Here is a 20531-nt window from a genome sequence, read left to right as displayed (position 1 = left end):
ATTTCGCCGTCATTTTTCTCTGTTGTTTCTGTTCATCTCTGTTTTGGGGACCTCGTACGGAAAATACACACACAGCCTCTCGAAGTAATTTTCGTGCTACCTTTTAGTAAAAAATTACCTGTTTTCTATTTGGTTGTATCTGAAATCCAGACTCCTATTTTGAATGAGAAATTGCATCTTCCAGGCAAAAGTATAAAACAATATTCTATAAATATTTACTACAGTGCATTAAAGTACAACCCTTCAGTGTCTCTTTGCTTAGAGTCCATGGACGTGAATGGACCTTAATTTTAATGTTTTACAATTACCACAGAGGATTGTTATCTGAATCAGTGGGCAAAAATATAGACTAGGACCTCCTGGAATTTGATGAAGGCCTTTTTCAATTTTCCAGCCTCTCTTTGCTTCAAATAGGACAACTGTGAGTTGGATTACTGTTTCTTCATTTTTCACTGAGGTGTGAATGCAATTGCAAGATTCCCTCAGGGAGATGCGGGCAGATATGCCCATGTGCAAAGCACAAGGACTAAGATTTCAACCACCTTTTGATACACAGAGATGCTGCTCCAAGTCTCCACCTTTCGTCGTCTTTGATACTGAACAAGCTCATTGTTTGCTGATGATCATCAACTGCACCTACAACATATGTTATTTCTATATGAATTTATAATTCACATAATAAGTTTATGACAAGATAGCCCTATGTGCTCTTTCTCCTCCATTTTAATCCAATTTATTTTTTTTAAAAAAGGATTCATAGACTAAGGGAACAAAAACATCAGTGGTCTTGGAAAACATATTTGTTTTCTTGTATACTCAAGAAATAATAATATTTTTTCAATAAGTTAAATTTTCTCATAAAAGTAACACGCTAAACCTAACATGCAAAGTCAATGGAATCCAAGAGAGCCCTCGGTCTATTTCAAGAACTGAGAAATCCCTTGTATATGTCAGGTGGATTTGGTATCATAGGAAGAAATTTGTGGCCAAGGAAGACATAGAGATGTTGTATTTGGCAAATATGGATGAACTCAAGAACTGGATATGACTGGGTTCTGAACACCTGTTAGTTTCAGAAAATATTATAAGCAAGAACTTAACCAAGCTTGCCATAGCTTAGTGGATGAATTTTTACTATTTTCCAGGTCATTAAACAGCAGAAGTTGATAAATTGAAATTAGGAGCAGAGGCGCAAGCCACTTTCTGGTCCCCCTTCTGTCTCTCTTAGACAGAAACTTTCTTTCCCTCAATAAATTTTTCCTACATTTAAACAAAAAGAAGAAATTAGAAGAACCCTGACTTTTGATAATAGAAAAAACTGTGAACCCTGACTGGAAACTGGACACAAAGCTCACATGTATAGTCATTTACATACACTAAACTGTAATATAAATGGGTGGGTTGATGTCAAAAACTGTGAGAGGAAAAGTGTGGGATGACACTCTGAGTACTTCCGCCTCAAGTGAGAAGACAAGGAGCCTGTAGCTCAAGTGGAGGGACAAGTCTGGGGAGAGTGTTTAAGAGAAATGTGTAGGTACACACACTTGAAATGTTGATGCCAAGCTGTGCTGTTGACTTTACACTACCACTTGATGTAAGCTCTTAGGATTAGCAGACTGGAAATACTGAAATGCAAACAGGATTCCATCACCTGACTCCTGAAGCTCCGTATTTCTTCGTGTGTCCTAAAATGAATATCAGGACAAAGGTATGTGGACAGTTTGTGCATCTATGTGAACAGAAAGTTAAAGATTTCAAGGACACTGAACACAAAGGGCAGAGGCATAGTCTCTAGACCTGGGAAAGGGCTGGAAAGACAGAGAGGGTAGGTTGGGGAGGTCCTGGGAGAGTGAGAAAGACGTCTGTGTATCATTTCCCATGCTGAGTGTGATCACCGTAATTCACAAACACATAACAAAAAATGTAAAAGGCAGGATAAGCAGAGCACATAGCAGATGCCCACTCAGTAACCATTTCTTGAGTGCCTCCAAAGCGCTAGACCCTGGGTGTGGTAACAAGAGCTACGAAGTCCTTACAGAAAGGGGCTCCATGAGAAGGAGGAGAAGACAAGTTTTTTAACATGGAAATTAAAATAAATTTCATGAATGAGCCTATTTAAAAAGACTTTGAGCATGAGCAAAGTAAGCCTGGAGAACCCCATGTCAGGCTCTGTAATGGGAAACTAGAGGGAAAAAACATGCTGAGAAGGTCAAACAGCACATCGCTGAACTGGAGAGAGTAAGGGAAGATACAGGTTTCCAGCCAAGTTACAATGTGTACGGTTCTTATGTGTTCCCATCACTGGAGAAGGAACACGATAACAGAGTCAGGCAATTGGCTCAGCAGGAGGCCAGTCACTGTGACTTACTGTAGAATCCTAAGTGCAAAGTGAATGACATCACAGAGGGGATTCAGCATCTCAGAGACAGACTACAGCCTTGAAGACACCATGTCCTCCCGAAGGAGGCTCAGCAGCACTCATGTACAGGGGAAAAGCTGTCCCGTGGACCAAGGATACAACCCTCAGCTGAGAACCACAGGTAAAAAAGGCTTTTTACTTTTCTCTGGATGACATTATTCTCAAAACAGAGGACACAATATGAATATGAGACACAATAATTCCAAGGAACAAAATACCAGCAAATAAGTAAGAAGCAATGTATAGCAGGATGTGATCCATCCATAGGGAACTCGGTAAAGGCAAATTTGACGATCTGAGCAAGTAAGAGAAGACGGTCAGGATTTTCAGGACATTGCAGAAGGACAGTTACAGCACCATCACAGTGTGAGCAGGCCATCCCCAAGGCTGGTGACCTATGAGAGCGGAACAGGACAGACACGGATGTGGGGATCATGCTTGCTGCACGCCTAAGTGGAAGCAGATGGTCCCATAGCACCCACAGCTGTCATTGTAAGGAGACAGTTTTCCCAGCCATCAAAAAATAAGATTAATCTGACCTGAGTGAGGCAGCCTGGGGGACTACTTCCCTATTTTGAGTTTGGATGTTCACCGGGCTCTGCTTGGGAATGGTGCTTGAATTTAAACACCTGTTAGCAAAAGACACCATGGCAAGATAGAAATACAAGGGGCTGTGGAGAGAAGAGTCAGGGTGGATGGCCAGGACGATGAATAGGTTTCGCAGTATGGTTACCAGCTTCGCGGATAGCAGGAGGCTGAAAATGAAAGGCTGCAGTTCCACATTATCTGTCAGAGCCCAGAAGCAGAATTCTGAAAGAGCTGATGTATTTCCAGTTTCCATGGTGCTAAAGAATCTGATGGAAAAGAAGCGGTAAAAAGATGACACGTAAAATAGTAGCACCGATGTAAAGCAGGTGTGTGTTTAATAAGCTTCCTGTTGAACATCTCCAGTTTTGCCATTTAGCTAGCAGGATCGTGGTTAAGCCACTCACTGTGTGGCATGTGTTTATGGCTTGTAGGCAGCACAGAATAAACAGGGGAAGAAGAATGCAAAGTTGCCCTATATTGGAAGACCTCCAGCCTGTGCTCTTGCCTTTGAACATTGGTCCCATTTCTTAAGCCTCTCAGTGAAGATTCTCCAGCTTTCCATTGTACACTTGCACCCGTGACTGCATAGCCAACTTCCAAGCCTTTGACCCCTGACTGCTGCTGGATTCTCTGTCTCACTAAGCCACAGACAGAAATTTTGGATTCTTCTACTTGTGATCCTACAGAGAGCCACTGAGTCTTCTGTCTCTGATCCTCTAAGGCCAGCTAGTATATCCTCTTGTGTAATTTTATATATTTTTCTTGCTTTAGAGATCCCTAACTCATTCAGACTTTTCCACCAGGAGTGGTTCTAGAGTAACAGAATGTAAGGACAAAGCTGTCTAAACAGTTTAATGGCTCCTACAGCAGGCTTCCTAATTTGATGACACCTACAGTGGCCATGGTCTCTCCTTCTGATGATGTAGAGAGTACTGAGGATGTGAAGTGTTTAAATAATAGGAAACATAAAGCCATTTGACTGTCCTGATGGTCCATTGTGTGATTCAACAAGTTTAAGCTTTGTATACAACACCTTTCTAATTTTTTGGAGATGAAGCAATACAATGGTGCTGGCTGGTTTCTTACCATTTCTAGACAATAACTAAGAGAAAATCATACACTGCACACAGCAATCATTACAAATGTTTAATATGTGTGAAGAGAAAGGAACAGAGGAAAAGAAGGCTCTCAAAGATTCAAATTCCCTCTGCTGGGTATCTTCCCCCAAAATTAAAAGAATCATTCCACAGTGCTACATGCACACCCATGTTTATAGCAGCACAGTTGTAATAGCTCAAAGTTGGAAACAGCCCATTTGGCCATCAGTTGGAGAATGGATAACGATGTGGTTTTTCTATAAAATGGAATATTACTCAGCCATAAAGAATAAGAAATTAGATTTATTTATAGGAAAATGGATACATATTGAGGATATACTCCTAAGTGAAATAAATAAGTCACACCTGTAAATACCAAATAGCTTCTCTGGTGTAAAAAACTGTAATAGTACATAAGATTCTAAGGATATAATTGACAATGTAAAGTAGGAAGAAAAGGGCTAAAGTTGTGGGGAAAGTGGGAAGGGGAGGGGCAAAGAAATACGGGAAAAGAAAAAATATAAGAAAATGGAAATAAAGTGATTGTAATTGGGGAGGGGAGAAGGAGGTGAAGGGAGGGCAGGGTTATGGGGAAAAAATGAGAACCAAGACCTGTTGTAAAGGTACAAGATCCCAATCATGAATGTAACTGTACTGTATACCTAAAAAATACCAATAAACTAAATAGAAAAAAAAAAGAGAAAATGCATACACTTGGATCAGGATGCATTTCTTGATACATAGCTATTCCATAAATATTCTGAATTGAAATCACAGTTCATAGGGTTTTAGAAGGTGATAACAGTTCATTTCCTTGGCTGAGATATGCATCAAAAGATGACCCGCTTAAATGGGCCAGAAATGGCTCACATTCCTTAGTTCACCGATACTCTTTTGTTGTCTGACCTCAAGGGGCATACCCGTTGTCCAGTCTTGTGTCACATCTCAGACGGTCATTCATTCCTTTTGTCTTCCATAAAATATCACAATGGTCCCTTACGTTGATGAAATTATGCCGATTGGGCCATGTGAGCAAAAGTAGCGCTGACTCTGGTCTTCTTGGTAAAGCGTATGCACGTCAAAGGATGGGAAATAAGTCCACCTAAATTGCGAGGGCCTTCTATCTCAGTGACACGTTGGAAATCAGGTGGTGTGAGAAGAGGATTTGCTGTTGCATCTGGTAACCTTCTGCGATTGAGGGGCAGGCGCTTTGTCTTGTGGCTGAATTTGAATTTTGGAAGCAACACCTTTTTCACTTGGGTTTGTTACTCTAGCCCATTGACCAAGTGACTAAGATGGCTTCTCATGCTGTGTGGGGCTGGAAACCAAAGATGGCTGCGCAGTTGCTCTTCCACTTGAAACAAAAAGAAATCAAGAAGATACAGTAACACTTGAGGTGTCAGTGGCAGCTAAAATTGCTGTTTGAAGCCTCCAGCATGCTTCTATTTTGTATCACAGTGGAGGCCTTGAGGATTTTGGAGAAAGGCCACACCACCATCGGCAAAAAACTGCTTTCCATTTGACATACACCTCCTGGCCCACTGCTGAGATTTGATAGAACCTGATGAGTTCACCATGGGACACCAGGTTACTTTGAACACTGAGCTGCCCATTACGAACTGGATGCAAGCTAATTCACCACAACATAAAGTCGGACCTGCACAGAAAGAGCCCATCATCAAATGCAGTGGTGTATATGTCCTCATGCCTGGGTAGGTCTGGAAGTTACAAGTAAGTTGCAAGGAGTTTTCCAAATGCCCATGGTTCATACTCCTGCTATACTTTCTTCGGCCACACAACATGTACTCCATTGGATGCATTCCATAACCAGTTGTCAGGAGGAAAAGCCTAGTTCTGGTTCACAGATGGTGCTGCACATCATACAGGCACCATCCAGAGTGTTCAGCATCAGCACTGCTGCCCCTTTCCAGGACATCCCTGAAAGACAGTGGTGAAATAAATTCGTCATGGTGGACAGAACACTCAGAAGTTCACCTTGGCATATATGTTGCTTTGAAGAAGAAAAAATGGTCAAGTGTGGAGATATATACCAATGATGGAGTGCAGCTAACGATCTGGCCAGGTGGTCAGGGCTATTGAAAGAACATGACTGGAAAGTTGATGACAAATACATGTGGGGAAGAAGTATATGGGTGGAAATGTCCACATGGCCGAAGGTTGCAAACATATTTGTGTTGCATATAAATGCTCACCAAATGGTGACTTCACCAGAAGAGGAGTTTGATAAAGTAGACAGGATGACTCTTCCTGTGCATAGCAGTCAACATTTTGCCTCAACCACCCCTCCCATTGCCCATGGGGCTCATGAATGGGGTGATCCTGTTGGTAAGGCTCAGAGACATGGCCTTTTACTCATCACAGCTGACCAAGGCTAAATCCACTGCTGAATGCCAGCTGCAAAGACCGTTCTTTGGCATGATCAGCCTGCAGCATGATGGCAGGTTGGTTATACTGGTTCGCTTTAATCATGAAAAATGCAACACTTATTCTAGGTATGGATTTGCCTCCCCTGCACATAATGCTTCTGCTATAACTTCCACCCATAAGTTTACAGAATGCCTCAGCCACCACCGCCATGGCGTTCCTCCCAGCATTGCTTTTGATCAAGGAACGTACTTCATGGACAAAGAAGTATGGCAGTGGGCTCTTGCTCATACTCACTGGTTTTACCCTGTTCCCCACCACTGAGAACCATTTGGCTTGATAGAAAGGTTCGATGTCCTAGTGAAGATGCCATTACAGTGCCGTGTGGCTGACAACGCTTTGTAAGCCTAGGGCAAAGTTCTCCAAAAGGCTGTATATGCTTTCTATCCACCTGCATTATATGTTCTTGTTTCTCCCACAGCCCAGAATCACAGGTCCAAGGCAACAGAAGTGAGAATGGTACCATTCAAAGTTATCCCTAGGATGCACTTGCAAATTTTTCACTTCCTGTTCTCAACACTTTCTACTGCGCTGGCCTAGAAGTCTTAGTTCCAGACAGGTAAGGCTTGTTCCAGGGGGCATAAATAGGATTCCACCGAACCGAAAGCTAAGAAACATACCTAGTCATTCTTGGATCCTCATGTGTCTAACTGAACAAGTTATGGTGTTGTGGTGTTGCTGGGTGAGATTGATGGAAAGGGAAATTGGACTACTAGTCTATAATGCGGTAAAAAGATACATTTGAATTGCAGGACATCCCCTAAGATATCTGCCACTATTACCTTGCCCTGTTAGTAAGGGCAGTGTGAAACTACGACAACCCAATCCAGGCAGGATGAGAAGAAGTTCAAAACCTTCAGCGATGGATCACTGTACTAAGTAAAGAAAAGACCTGCTGAGGTGCTTGCTGAAGGCCAAGGGAATACAAAGTGAGAAGTAGAAGAAGGTGGTTACAAATACCAGCTACAGCCAAGTGACCAGCTACAGAAACAAGGATGGTAACTGTCATGACCATTTGTCTCCTGTTTTTTTAATATGCTCATGCATACATATGCACATAAACTAAACTAGTAGCTTTGTTTTCTTTCTTTGTACCAGAATGTTGATTGACTTAATATGAGTACTTAATATTATTATATCTACATTACAATATTTAAGTTATGGAAACTCAGGAAAAGAGTAATCATCACCCCCCCACACCAGAAAACTTTACCTTTATTTGGGAAGGAAACTTGTGTTTCTGTTTGTACGCAGAATAGTTTTATCATGTTAGGTATAAGTAAGGCCTTGCTGTTACACCAGAGATTACATATGATTTGAGGAGACGTGCTTGGTTGTCAAGTTGACAAGGGGTGGGCTGTGACTACATGTGCTGAGAGTCCTTGTCAAAACCATCGTTCCTGGGTAGCAATTCAGGTACTGATTCCTAGCAAGGTAGGGCTTTGGAGTGAGGTTTTTCACTGGCTGATTCCCGTGGTCTGTGTATCCCTGGGTGCCCAATATCCAAAGTTTCTCATTAGATGAGCTACTTCACTGTCATTCTAACCCAAGAAGGACACATTCTTAAAGATACAGACTATGGAGGAGAAGAAATCAGGATGGATAATGTCCTGGCTTCCACAGGCCATGTTTGCATGATTCCATTTTCTCCATTATTTAAACTCCCCTGGATCTTTCAGACTTTCTACACAGAACACAGACTTTTCTAATATGTCTGAGTATTTCTTTTGATTCATAGATGAAGGCTGATCTCTTCCATGATATGTGGAAACATATGTTCTATTGAAAGTGGGCTTAAGTGAAATAAATAAGACACACGTATGTAAATACCAAATAGTTTCTCTGGTGTGAAAAACTAAAAGTGTAAATAAGATCCAAATGGAATAATTGATAATGTGAAATAGGAAGAAAAGAGCTAAAGGTGTAGGGGAAGTGGGAAGGGTAGGTGAAAGGAAATAAGGGACAAGAAAAAATATGATAAAAGGAACAAATGGAAACAAAGTCTTTGTAAATACAGGAAGATGGAGGGGGTAAAGGGAGGGCAGGGACAAGGGGAAAAAATGAGAACCAAGACCTGTCATGTAAAGGTACAAGATCCCAATGATGAATGCGACTGTACTGTATACTTAAAAGTTCCAATAAACTCAATAAGATTAAAAAATCTTAAAAGTGGGAAAAATTATACATGTGTATATAAATAAAAGTTATAAATATTAAATTTTATTAAAATGCAAGCACTTGGGTTACCTTTTCCTATGCAGCATTGATGATTAAACTTTAACTTTTTTATGTACCAGAGGAGATTCTAATCTGCTCTCTATGATCACTGCTGATGGCTAAAAACATAGGCAGTATCATGAATGCCCGCTCAGCACAGGTAAATGCCTTTGACAATTTTCAGTAGGTTTTTTTTTTAACTAAGGAGGAGGAGTTGAGTATTTGGTTCCTCAATTGAGATGCTAATTTAATTGAAAATTCAACAGAAAGCAGTAATTGTATAATGTGTCTATAATATGCTCAGCCCAACCAGTTTTCAGTCCTTGTTTCATAATAGGTGATGATGGACCATGTCAGTCTTGACTTTAAACCTTTCATACTTAAAGACTTCCATACTGTGTTTATCAAGTATTTTGCCACACTTACATGTTTTCTGCACTTTCTGGGGTCAGAAGTACAGCCAACTGGTGCAGGGCTTAATGGCATTCACAAAGTTCTGGATCCAGTATTCAGCACTGAAGTGCAAACATACATCCATACACACATATCTAACCAGGCACACTAAACTGGCTTGAAGATAGGTTAGATGAAACTCTCAAAAGTATTGGCCTAGGAAAAGTCTTTATGAACAAATCCTCAGTAGCTTGGGAACTAGCACTAAGAACCAACAATTGGGATCTCATCTTTTTAAAAGGCTTTTGCACTACAAGAAAAATCTCCAACAGAGCTAAAGGACAACCTACAAAGTGCATAAAAATTTTATCAGCTGTTCCTCAGACAAAGGTCTATTATCCAGAATATATAAAGAACTCAAAACAATCAGATTCCCTAAATATAAAGGCCCATTTCAAAAATGGGCATCTGAAATGAGCAGACATTTCTCAGACAAAGAAGTAAAAGCAGCTAATAAATGTAAGAAAAAATGTTCAACATCATTGATCATTCGAGAGATGCAGATGAAAACAACACTGAGATTCCACCTCACCTCAGAAAGAATGGCTATCAAGAAATCAACCACTAACAACTGTTGGCAGGGTTTTGGGGAGAAAGGAACCCTTCTCCATTGTTGGTGGGAGTGCAGACTGGTGCAACCACTGTGGAAATCAATGTGGAAATTTACCTCAAACAACTAGGATTAGAACTGCCATTTGACCCAGCTCTTCCTCTGCTGGGTATCTTCCCAAATAATTAAAAGAATCATACCACAGTGATATATGCTCACCGTGTTTATAGCGGCACAGTTTGTAATAGCTGAAACTTGGAAGTAGCCCAGTGGCCCATCAACGGGAGACAGGAAAAAGATGATTTTGTTTTTTTTACAAAATGGAGTACTACTCAGCCATAAAGAATGAGAAACTACATATTTTTAAAGCTAAGTGGATACACATTGAGGCCATACTCAGGTGAAATTAATAAGGCACACATTTAAATACTGAATAGTTTCTCTGGTGTGAAAAACTACAAAGGCAAATAATGACCAAAATATGTAACTGTTATTGCATAATAGGAAAAAAAAGGTTTAAAAGAGTAAGGGAAATGGGTGTAGTAGGAAAAAGGTAAAAGAAAAAATATGAGAAAAGGAAAAATTAAAACAGTGTCTTTTTAAATAGGGAAGACTGAACGGGGGGTGAAGGGAGGGCTGGGAACGGGGAAAAATATGAATCAACATAACTTATGTAAAGGTACAAGATTCCAATGATGGCTGTAACTGTAACTGCATTGTATACCTAAAATGTACTAATAAACTTAGATTTCAAAAAAAGGAACTTTTTCTCATGTTCTTGCTTCAATACAAAATGACCCAGAAATCAAGCTCAGAAATTCAACATGCATTTTCACAAGTTACAGTGCTACAGAACACTAAAGCAGTTTTCAAATGTAAGTTGAAACATCCTCCACCATTACGGCAGCTAAACTTTGGAGCCTATGAACTCGGTTGTGAAAGTGCCTATTTTGTTGGCTCACTCAGAGCTCCTGTATTTTCTTTCATTCATTCTGGAAGCTCGAGTTCAAAGCGCATGAGACAACCTCACAAAAGGAGATGGTCTGATGAGTTTCTTCAAGGCTTCTTTTACATCTCTGTTCCTCAGGCTGTAGAGAAATGGATTCATCAGTGGAGTGACCACCGTGTACATCAATGAAGCAACTGCAGAACTGCTAGATGAGGCAGAAAATTCAGAGCTAGCATACACCCCAAAACCTGTCCCATAGAACAAGGCGACAACTGAGAGGTGTGATCCACAGGTAGAAAAGACTTTATGCTTTGCCCTAGTGGAAGGCATTCTCCGGATGGATGAGAAAATTTTAACATAAGAGAAAATAATCCCAATGAGAGAAACAACAGCCAATATACCAGTCACCATGTAAACTAAGATGGTATTGATGAAGGTGTCAGAACAAGCAAGTTTGATGACCTGGGCAAGTTCACAGAAGAAGTGTGGGATTGTCAGGTCTGTGCAGAAGGACAGCCACAGTGCCATCAGAGTGTGGAGCAGGGCGTCCACGATGCTGATGGACAAAGACAACACGATCAGTAGGACACACACATGGGGACTCACAATGACTGTGTACCGAAGGGGATTGCATATGGCCACGTAACGGTCATAAGCCATAACCGTAAGAAGAAAGTTTTCCAGTCCAATAAAAACCAGGACAAAGCACATCTGGGTGAGGCAGCCTTTGTAACTGATGGTTTTATGCTGTTTCTGGATGTCCACAATCATCTTGGGGACCGTGGTGGAAGAGAAACAGATGTCAGTGAAGGACAGGTTGGAGAGGAAGAAATACATGGGGGTGTGGAGGTGGGAGTCAGAGCTGACAGCCAGGATGATGAGCAGGTTCCCGAGCACCGTGACCAGGTACATGGAAAGGAACAGTCCCAAGAGGATGGGCTGCAGGTCCGGATCCTCTGAGAGACCCAGAAGTAAAAATTCTGCTACCCTTGTGTAGTTTTCTGATTCCATATTTTTGAAGAGGCTGATTGGGAAACACAGGACATGAAACAAAGACCATATCCTCCCTTTTAGAAGACACAGATATATTGTAAGTGAAATAAATATTACTAATCTTTCCACCTTCTTACCTCTCATTTATCATTTTCTCTGCAATCCACTGTATTCCCCTGATTATACAAATTTTATTTGCTGAAAGCTTGTAACAACTAATAGGAAACCAACATGAAACAATATATATGGCTTTTGTCTTGAATATTTGCCAAAGACTTAAATTGTCAAGGAAACTAAAGACAAATTATTTTAAATCTAAATCAACAGTAACCATGTCAATCAATATTTTAACCAAGACAGACTTGCTCCAGTGCTTGCTTTGTAAATGAGAAAGAAAAATTAAACTGTATGAGAAGCCACAGAGGCCTCACTTGTTTAAGGGAAAACCACAGAAAAATGTTATGGGGATGTTGCAGAGATGATAACAAGAACACAAACTAGTTCAGAATAATATTTCACCTCTAAGACTGTAAATAGTTCTGTTGTGATCTGTTTCTGTCATAGATACAAATGAACCACCTGCTAAAACTGTTAACAGAAAGGAAGTAATGTTAAGGGGAAGATGTTGAAAGAGAAGGCACGTGGAACAACTTTTAAGAAAAGCCTTTTGTTGGATGGCCACCCATTTGAGGAATCAGTGTACTGGAACTTCAACTAAGAATCCTGCATCTATAAAGAAGCAATAAAAATGAACAACTTGATGAACACCAATGATATTCATCCACGTTTCGATGTGCATTCAATAAATTGTCTAGCAACTAGAATAAACAAAGTAGACCTAAGGGCCGGGAATGTAGCTCAGTGGAACCACGCCTGCCTGGCAAGTGTAAGGTCCTGAGTTTGATCCCCAGTACTGATAAAAAGAAAAGAAAAAAAAGCAGGCCTAGAGGTAGCCACAAAAATAATAAAATACAAAACAAAAATGAATTGCATAACAAGGCATCTAGAGTATGTTAAAATATAAATGCTTTGAAATATCATAGATGTTAAATTATTTAGTATAAAATATGTCAAGTATTCAAAAATGACATCATAAGCAATAGAGACCTCAATGTGCACCATGCAGCATTAACTGACATTATATCACCATGATTACATTAGATATTGTTTAAGAAATTGGGGAAATGCATATTTACACTTGTATATTATTTATCACAAGAGGATCGTGTTTACCCTTCCCCATGTAGCCACTGACCACACTGCAGTTGATACTGATGATCCCTACATAATTTTAATACTGTGATTCCATCTATAAACCACGTTCTTGTTTTTCTTTCTTTTTAAAAGTTGAATGCATATTTTTGTGGGGTTCAGTGCGACACTCCCGTAAACACATACAGAATGCACTGATCAAAAGCAGGCAGTTTTTCTAGCCTTCCCTTCCAAATTTCTCCCGGTAACTACTACTCGTTAGTCTACTTTTGGGTAACCTCATCTTCGCACATGAGCCGAATCCCTTCCTTGTTTCAAATATCAAAACATTATAGGCAACAACGCAGGGCATCTTTTCATTGATTGGTCAGAAACTGTGTATTTCCTTGGTTCTTTTGTACGATTCATTAACTTTAATGAATTTACTTTATACGAGTGCCTTACCAGATCACATTACACATCAGTACATCACATCTATACACATATATATGTACATCACACATGAATTCATGGATATAGTCATCCCGTCAGTGAACATTGTATAATCTGCAAAAAATGAAGAGACATCTGAAGAAGGATTAAGTTAAATATTACTTTTGTAAAGAGAAGGAAGATGCAGTGAGACATAATGAGAAGCTTATGCATTTTTTGTTATTTAAAGAAAAGGACTCTGCTTGCAAAATATCAACACTGGCTAATTCTAGATGCAGAGATAAGTGCTTATTCATTCTGGCGTTTTTTCTCAGCTGTTCTGCCTTTTAACTTTTCAGTATTTCATACACTAACACGCAGGCTAATGTGTGTCGGGAACTGCTTTCCTCTCCACTTACTGTCTTGTGAAATACTCATGAACCAGGAAAAGGGTCAGCTCAGGATGTGCTCTGTAATTACACAGGAAGAAGGCCATGGACCTTTGCACCCCGCCAAAAACAGGACAGAGAATTAGAGAATACCCTTCAAGGCGTGCAGCAGAAGATGACTGTTAGGACAGAAAACATCCCCGGACCCCAGCTCCGAGTTAGACAAAAGCAGAATGAAAACTGCTCCGATTCTGCTGCATAAAAGAGGCGAATATCTGAAGATGATGAAAACTGGGCAAATGCCACAAAACTGAGCTGTGCACGTGTTCCTCACGTGTCATCTCCTAGCCCACAACATGGACTGATACACAAATGTCTGTCACTTTTGACAAAAGATAAATCAACAGATTTTACATTACCTGGATGCCGACACAGAGGAAGGACGTTCAGATCTTGGCTGGCCGTGAGGGAGATAAATGAAAGCTCTGTTCTCTGAGAACACAGATGGAGAAGCACCTGGCTGCTGTTCGGAAATGCTGGTCACTGAGCCGGGTCAGGGCTGCTGCCTCCTGACCTGGGCGAGGCTGGCGGTGCGGCCACAGGTAGACTATTTGCAGGCTCTGTGGCCCTTGGGCTTCAATATCCAAAGCCTCTCATTAATCGAAATGTGTGTCTCATGTGATTACGGGGCAGTGCAGATCCATGGGGAGCAAGCCTGAGAGAGGAAGAACTTGGCTTGGGTCCATTCTCTCACCTGGAGGTCAACTTCACGTCACCTTCTTCCCTCAGTGTTTCATTTGCCTCACGGGTGTTTCAAGTACCTTGCCCTCCTTGGCCTACTGTGGTTCTGCCGTCCATGTCTAGTTTCCCTTAAAACTAGAATTGCGCACATTTCAAGAAGAGAAAAACTTATAAATATTTTAACACTAAACGTACTGAGGTATCATGAGATCGGTCCAAGTTACCTTTGGTCTGTGTGATTACAAGAGGTGCTCAAAGTAGTGGCCGTTGGCTTCCAGACATCTATTACTCTGTCAAATGCTGCTCGGGTAACCTTGGTCGTGGAGATTGCTGCAGGTGCATTTTCAATTTGTTCTCTAAGGGCCAGCAGTGTAGTGGGCTTTCTGTGACACATGACACTCGCTAAGGTCCTCCGTAGGAGGGTAAGGCCATCTCTCTAACAATCATAGTATTTCTCTTCCTGAAGTGTTCATAGATTTCTGCTTCTCTCTCTCTCTCCATATAACTATCTCCATATACACCCACATATGTATATTCCCTCTGTAAATTTGTGTGAAAATATAATAAATGTATGTAAAAATAAAAATTCAGAGATCTAATACTATGTATGCTTCATGTATCATTAATTTTCCTTATGAATATTACATAGCACATAAAATAGATGATGTAATCATGATATATATTTGTTATGGTACTAATATATCGCTACTAAATATTCTATGTAATTCATATGCAGAAAACCAATTTTATGGTCTTAATAGGTTTATTGAATTGTAATTCGCATATAGTAAGCATATACTCAAATTGTTCAAATACATACATTTTGCCATATGTGTATTGAGATATCTACTTCTATTTATATATATATAGCTATCGAAGTATTTATTAGCACATGATCAATATGTGTGCATATAGATTTACAAATATATGTATCTTGATGTTTATCTTTGTGTGTGTGTGTATATATATATATATACCAGTATCTGTATACAGACATCAGAATTTTCATCACCAAAACTGATGATGACTTATGAAATTTTTCTTGTATCTCTCTGTGAAACTCTTTGTATATTCACTAAATACACTTGTTTTAAGATTCACCCACTGATTTGTGTCAGTAGTTCATTACTCTTTTTTGTTTTATTGGGACATATTTGCTATACACAATAATGACATTCCTGTGAGGAATTATTACATGTACATATCACATTGAAATTCTTGTTTTCCCCTTCCCTTTAAAGCCTTTAATTTTACCAGCATCAAACCCTTCTCCATTGTTTGTGGGAGTATAGATGGTGCAACCGCTATGGAAATCATTATGGAGATGCCTCAAAAAACTAGAATTAGAGGTTCCATTTGACCCAGCCATCCCTCTGCTGGGTGTCTTTCCAAAAGAATTAAAAGAATCATATCACAGTGACATATGCACACCCATGTTTATAGCGGCACAATCTGTAATAGCTAAAACTTCGAAACAGCCCAAATGCCGATCAGTTGGAGACTGGATAAAGAAGATGCAGTTTTTGTATAAAATGGAATAGTACTCAGCCATAAATAAGGAGAAATTAGATTCATTCATAGGAAAATGGATACCTATTGAGGATATACTCCTAAGTGAAATAAATAAGTCACACATGTGTAAATACCGAATAGTTTCCCTGGTGTGAAAAACTATAATTGTAAATAAGATCATAATGGTATAATTGACAATGTGTAATAGGAAGAAAAGGGCTAAAGTTGTAGGGGAAGTAGGAAGGGTAGGGGAAAGGAAATAAGGGAAAAGAAAAAATATGAGAAAATGAAAAAATGGAAATGAAGTGTTTGTAAATAGGGAGGGGAGGGGTGTGAAGGAGGGCAGGGATGGGGGGAAAAATGAGAACCAAGAGCTGTCATGTAGAGGTACGGGATCCCAATGATGAATGTAATCATACTGTGTGCTTAAAATGTACCGATAAACTCAGTGAGAAAAATGTGATGTTTTGATTCACGCATAGGTTGTATATTTATAGAATCAGGGAATTTAGCATCTGCAGCCTACTACAGACATTTCCACAAAACAAGACCTGTGTAGTACATAGAAGGCTTATCAACATCATTGAAAGCTATAGCTAATGAACCCATATACTTATAAAACAGTCATCTGTGTTTTCAGCAATATGTAAATGCTTCTTAAAAGGTATTAGCAAAATAAGATGTAGAATCTACAAATGTAGGAAGGGGATCTGAGGAAAGGAGGAAAAGAGTATCAAGTGGGGGAGGGAAATAAACACGGTCCAGATTCCATATGCAAACATAAAGAGGAAGAGGGGGTCCAGGAGAAGGGAGGGAAGGGAAAAATGGTTTTAAAAGGAAAGAAGATGTGTTGTATACCGGTATTCATTGTGCACAAGGAACATAATCATTACACACTACACACATACTAATTCACTAAAATGATAATGAAAATGATTTGATATGTATATGTTGCTAGTACCCAAGATGAACATAATTATTGTGTTTTGCAAAACTACACCAACAATAAAAATATCTAAATCCTGATTTTCTGCGAGGTACACTTGTTCATCATTATAGTTAGTGGGGAGTAAAAGAATCAATCTCTTTTCCACACAGGTACAGACAGCAACAACCATGTTCATAAAATGGTAGCTTCAATATCTGGTTTTTTTTTTCAGTGATTCATACAGATATTTAAAGTTATTCCAAATGTAACTGTACTGTATACCTAAAATGTACCAATAAACTCAATGAGGAAAAAAATAAAAACTAAAGTTATTTCACATAACTTTTGACAGATGAAGACTATACAAGAGACATCTGGTACTGGCTTTGAGAACTTGGGTTTCTCCGTGTTAACATATTTCTTCTTGTTTCAGGCTTTCTTCACTTGCAATAAAATAAGAAATGGGCCTGGGTGTGGAATATGATCATACCAAGCTTAACTGAGTATTTTCGGTTCTCCAGTGATTCTGCTAAGAGGCCAAAATTACACACTGCGTCAGTAGTATTGAAGAGACCATCCTCAGACTGCTCACTTTAGCAACACATAAGAACATGTTAGAAATGCACGTTCAAGGCCCACTCCTCGCACTGAAGCCCAGTCTCTCAAGAACAACGGAACTGACCAAAGAAATTTGCCACAAGAGGTCCTGCTGATTCACATACACAGCAAGGGCTGTGAACCTCTGAGCTGCTTAGTCTATTCTGCTCATGATGACCCCACTCATCTCACCAAGGATTAGATTCCAGATGGGCAGAGGTCCCAATTTTGGTCTACAATATGTCAAAGTATGGTTCCTGAATAACTCCATTAAAATGAGACCCAGGGAAATCCTAGTCACTTTTCTGTCTCTCAGTGTCACATTAGAATCAGAAACCTTCAAAGTGATCCAGGCTTTATCCACTGGCCATGAGGAGAGACAGCACAAGGGTAAAGCACACTCAGATGTGATGAGCACAGTATGCTCTGCCCAGGTGCACCCCTCCTTCCCTCGATTTATTAAAATGATTGAGCAAATTTGACTGGAATCACTTTTATAACATTGGAGACATTGCCATACTCATAGGTGGAATTCAAGCACTTCATAAGCATGTTAAATTCTACAATAGAAAACTTAGAACAATTTCATTGATGGGAAGCCAAGAATAGTTGGTGGTATTAGTGCCGTACAAACAATACTTTTAACCACTGAGTCCAGCCTCAGTAATGCCGGCGTTCACTGATGATAATGAGTAGATGCTCTGTTCTCTGGCATATTACCTCAGCTGAACAGAAACCTGTCAGGAAATCCATTGTCACAGCCCAGGTAACAGTGCTTAGGATATCACAGGGGGTTATAAAGCAGGCCTTCAGACAAGAATAATTCAGGGAAACTATACACGTGGCACTATCCGTGGAGTAAGCCTGGTTCTTTAACTGCAATGAAGTATTTCCTCAGCTCCTTGCTTTGTCCCATAATCCTGCTGCTAGTAAAATTCTGAGAAGCAACCTCCCTCCCCAGCCACTACAAGAAGAATCACTTGCTCAGATTCTACTTCTGTGCAAACTGACCAGGAAATCAAGCTCAGAAATGTAAAAAATTTTTGCAAATCTCTAAGCTATAGAAAGCCAAAGTCAGTTTTCTAATCTAAGTTGAAACACCCTTCTCCTAAGCACTTGCTGGTAGAAGGGTCTAAACCTTTGGCTCACTTCGTGTCCCTGTTCTTTGACTCTCTCTAGAAGCCCAACGCAGATGACACAGTTGCAAAAAGTGAGATGTCCTGGTCAGTTTCTTCAAGGTTTCCTTCATATCTCTGTTCCTCAGACTGTAAATGAAGGGATTCATCATTGCAGGGACCACTGCATACATCACTGAGGCAACTGCAGCCTTCCTGGTTGAGTCAGCCACTGTAGAGCTGATGTACACCCCAAAAGCTGTCCCATAGAACAGGGAAACAACAGAAAGATGAGATCCGCAGGTGGAAAATGCTTTGTACTTTCCCTCAGCCGAGGGCATTCTCAGAACAGAAGAAACAATTTTAAAGTAAGAGAAAATAATCCCAAGGAGAGGAGCACCACCCAATATGCTGCTCACTGTGAATATCAAGACGTTATTGAGGAGGGTGTCAGAACAGGCAAGCTTGATGACTTGGTCCAGTTCACAGAAGAAGTGGGGGATTTCCAGGTCTGCACAGAACGACAGATGAAGTACCATCATGCTGTGCAGCAGGGCATCTACAGTGCTAATGAGCAATGAGAACAGAGTCAGCAGAATGCACAGGCGGGAGTTCATGATGACTGTGTACCGAAGTGGATGGCAGATGGCTATGTAACGGTCATAGGCCATTGCTGCAAGCAGAAATATTTCCATTCCAGCAAAAACCAGGACAAAGCAGAGCTGGGTGAGGCAGCCTGTGTAACTGATGGCTCTGCTCTGTCTCGGGATGTTCGCCAGCATCTTGGGGACCGTGGTGGAGCTGAAACAGATGTCAGTGAAGGACAGGTTGGAGAGGAAGAAGTACATGGGGGTGTGGAGGTGGGAGTCAGAGCTGACGGCCAGGATGATGAGCAGGTTCCCGAGCACTGTGACCAGGTACATGGTCAGGAACAGTCCAAAGATAAGGGGCTGCAGTTCTGGGTCCTCTGAGAAGCCCAGAAGAAAGAATTCTGCTGTAGTTGTTTGGTTTTTTGCTTCCATATTTGTGATGAGACTAGTGGGAAAATACAGGTAATGGGAGAGAGATCAGATTTATTACTTTAGAAAATTCTTACAGCTATATAGTAAAGTGAAGCAAATATTACTCTATCTTCTGCTCGTGTCTCCCTTTCCACCTTCTTTTCTTTCTGTCCTCTCCTATCCTATGCTATCTTATTAACCAAATTTTATTTGCTGAAAATCTACTCTTTCCCTATATTGCAACAGGCAGGAATCAAACAGAAAAAAAAATGTATGGCTTTTCCCTTGAAAATTCTCCAAACCTTATATTGTCAGGAAAACCAAAAGCAAACAATGTTAAATCTAAATGGAGAATCTCAGCTTCCATTAGGATTTCAACTGAGACAAGACTGCTGTAGTGCTTGCTCTGTAACAGAAATGGTTTGGAGCTGTGTAAGAAACCTCAGTCTTCTCACTGGTACAAGGGGGGAAATGTTACACAACCTTACAACAGGGTTTCAAGAATGAGAAATAAGAAGATCAAAGACTTAAGATGCTTAATATTAAGTCTGAGATGCTGAATATGTCTGTCGTGATTTGTTTCTGCCATGGATATGATCAGACTGCTTGGCACAGTTGACGATGGAATAAAAATGATGAGTCGGATGAAATGTAGAAGGATAGAAGAAAAATACACCACCACGTTAAAATTTCTCAGTTGAGTAATCGCACAGTAGAGGAAAGGATTGATGTACTCAAAGTTCCCCTGGGAATCTCACGTATGTAGGGAAGCAAGAAGTGTGCACAGATCCATGGCCTCCGTGCTAACTTCTCACGTACATGTGAGATAATGTCTAGCAACTAGAACAAATAGTCTACCTGTGGCAGCAAATGCAAAAGAAATGAAAGAGAAAAAAAGTGATTTGCCTTATAAA

At 40.3% G+C, this 20531-nt stretch overlaps 2 protein-coding genes and 1 long non-coding RNA gene across 3 annotated transcripts; 1 reads left to right on the top strand and 2 right to left on the bottom strand.

The window, feature by feature from the left end:
• Positions 1-2423: 2423 nt before the first annotated feature.
• LOC104850812 lies at positions 2424-7600 on the top strand. The gene is made up of 3 exons (XR_777078.3): positions 2424-2540; positions 6971-7108; positions 7302-7600. It is a non-coding gene; the product is annotated as an uncharacterized LOC104850812 (long non-coding RNA).
• A 3175-nt stretch (positions 7601-10775) lies between these two features.
• On the bottom strand, positions 10776-11729 carry LOC104850819 (olfactory receptor 7G3). The gene has a single exon (XM_010607911.1). It carries the CDS (start codon positions 11727-11729, stop codon positions 10776-10778), a length of 954 nt encoding a protein of 317 aa, XP_010606213.1.
• A 6904-nt stretch (positions 11730-18633) lies between these two features.
• LOC104850820 (putative gustatory receptor clone PTE03) lies at positions 18634-19644 on the bottom strand. Its single transcript, XM_010607912.2, has one exon. It carries the CDS (start codon positions 19636-19638, stop codon positions 18634-18636), a length of 1005 nt encoding a protein of 334 aa, XP_010606214.1. The 5' UTR covers positions 19639-19644.
• Positions 19645-20531: the final 887 nt, after the last annotated feature.

The sequence above is a fragment of the Fukomys damarensis genome, unplaced genomic scaffold (genome assembly GCF_012274545.1).
Source record: "Fukomys damarensis isolate Sample0158 unplaced genomic scaffold, DMR_v1.0_HiC HiC_scaffold_37, whole genome shotgun sequence".
Taxonomy (NCBI): domain Eukaryota; kingdom Metazoa; phylum Chordata; class Mammalia; order Rodentia; family Bathyergidae; genus Fukomys; species Fukomys damarensis.
This window is presented reverse-complemented; position numbering and strand designations above follow the sequence as displayed.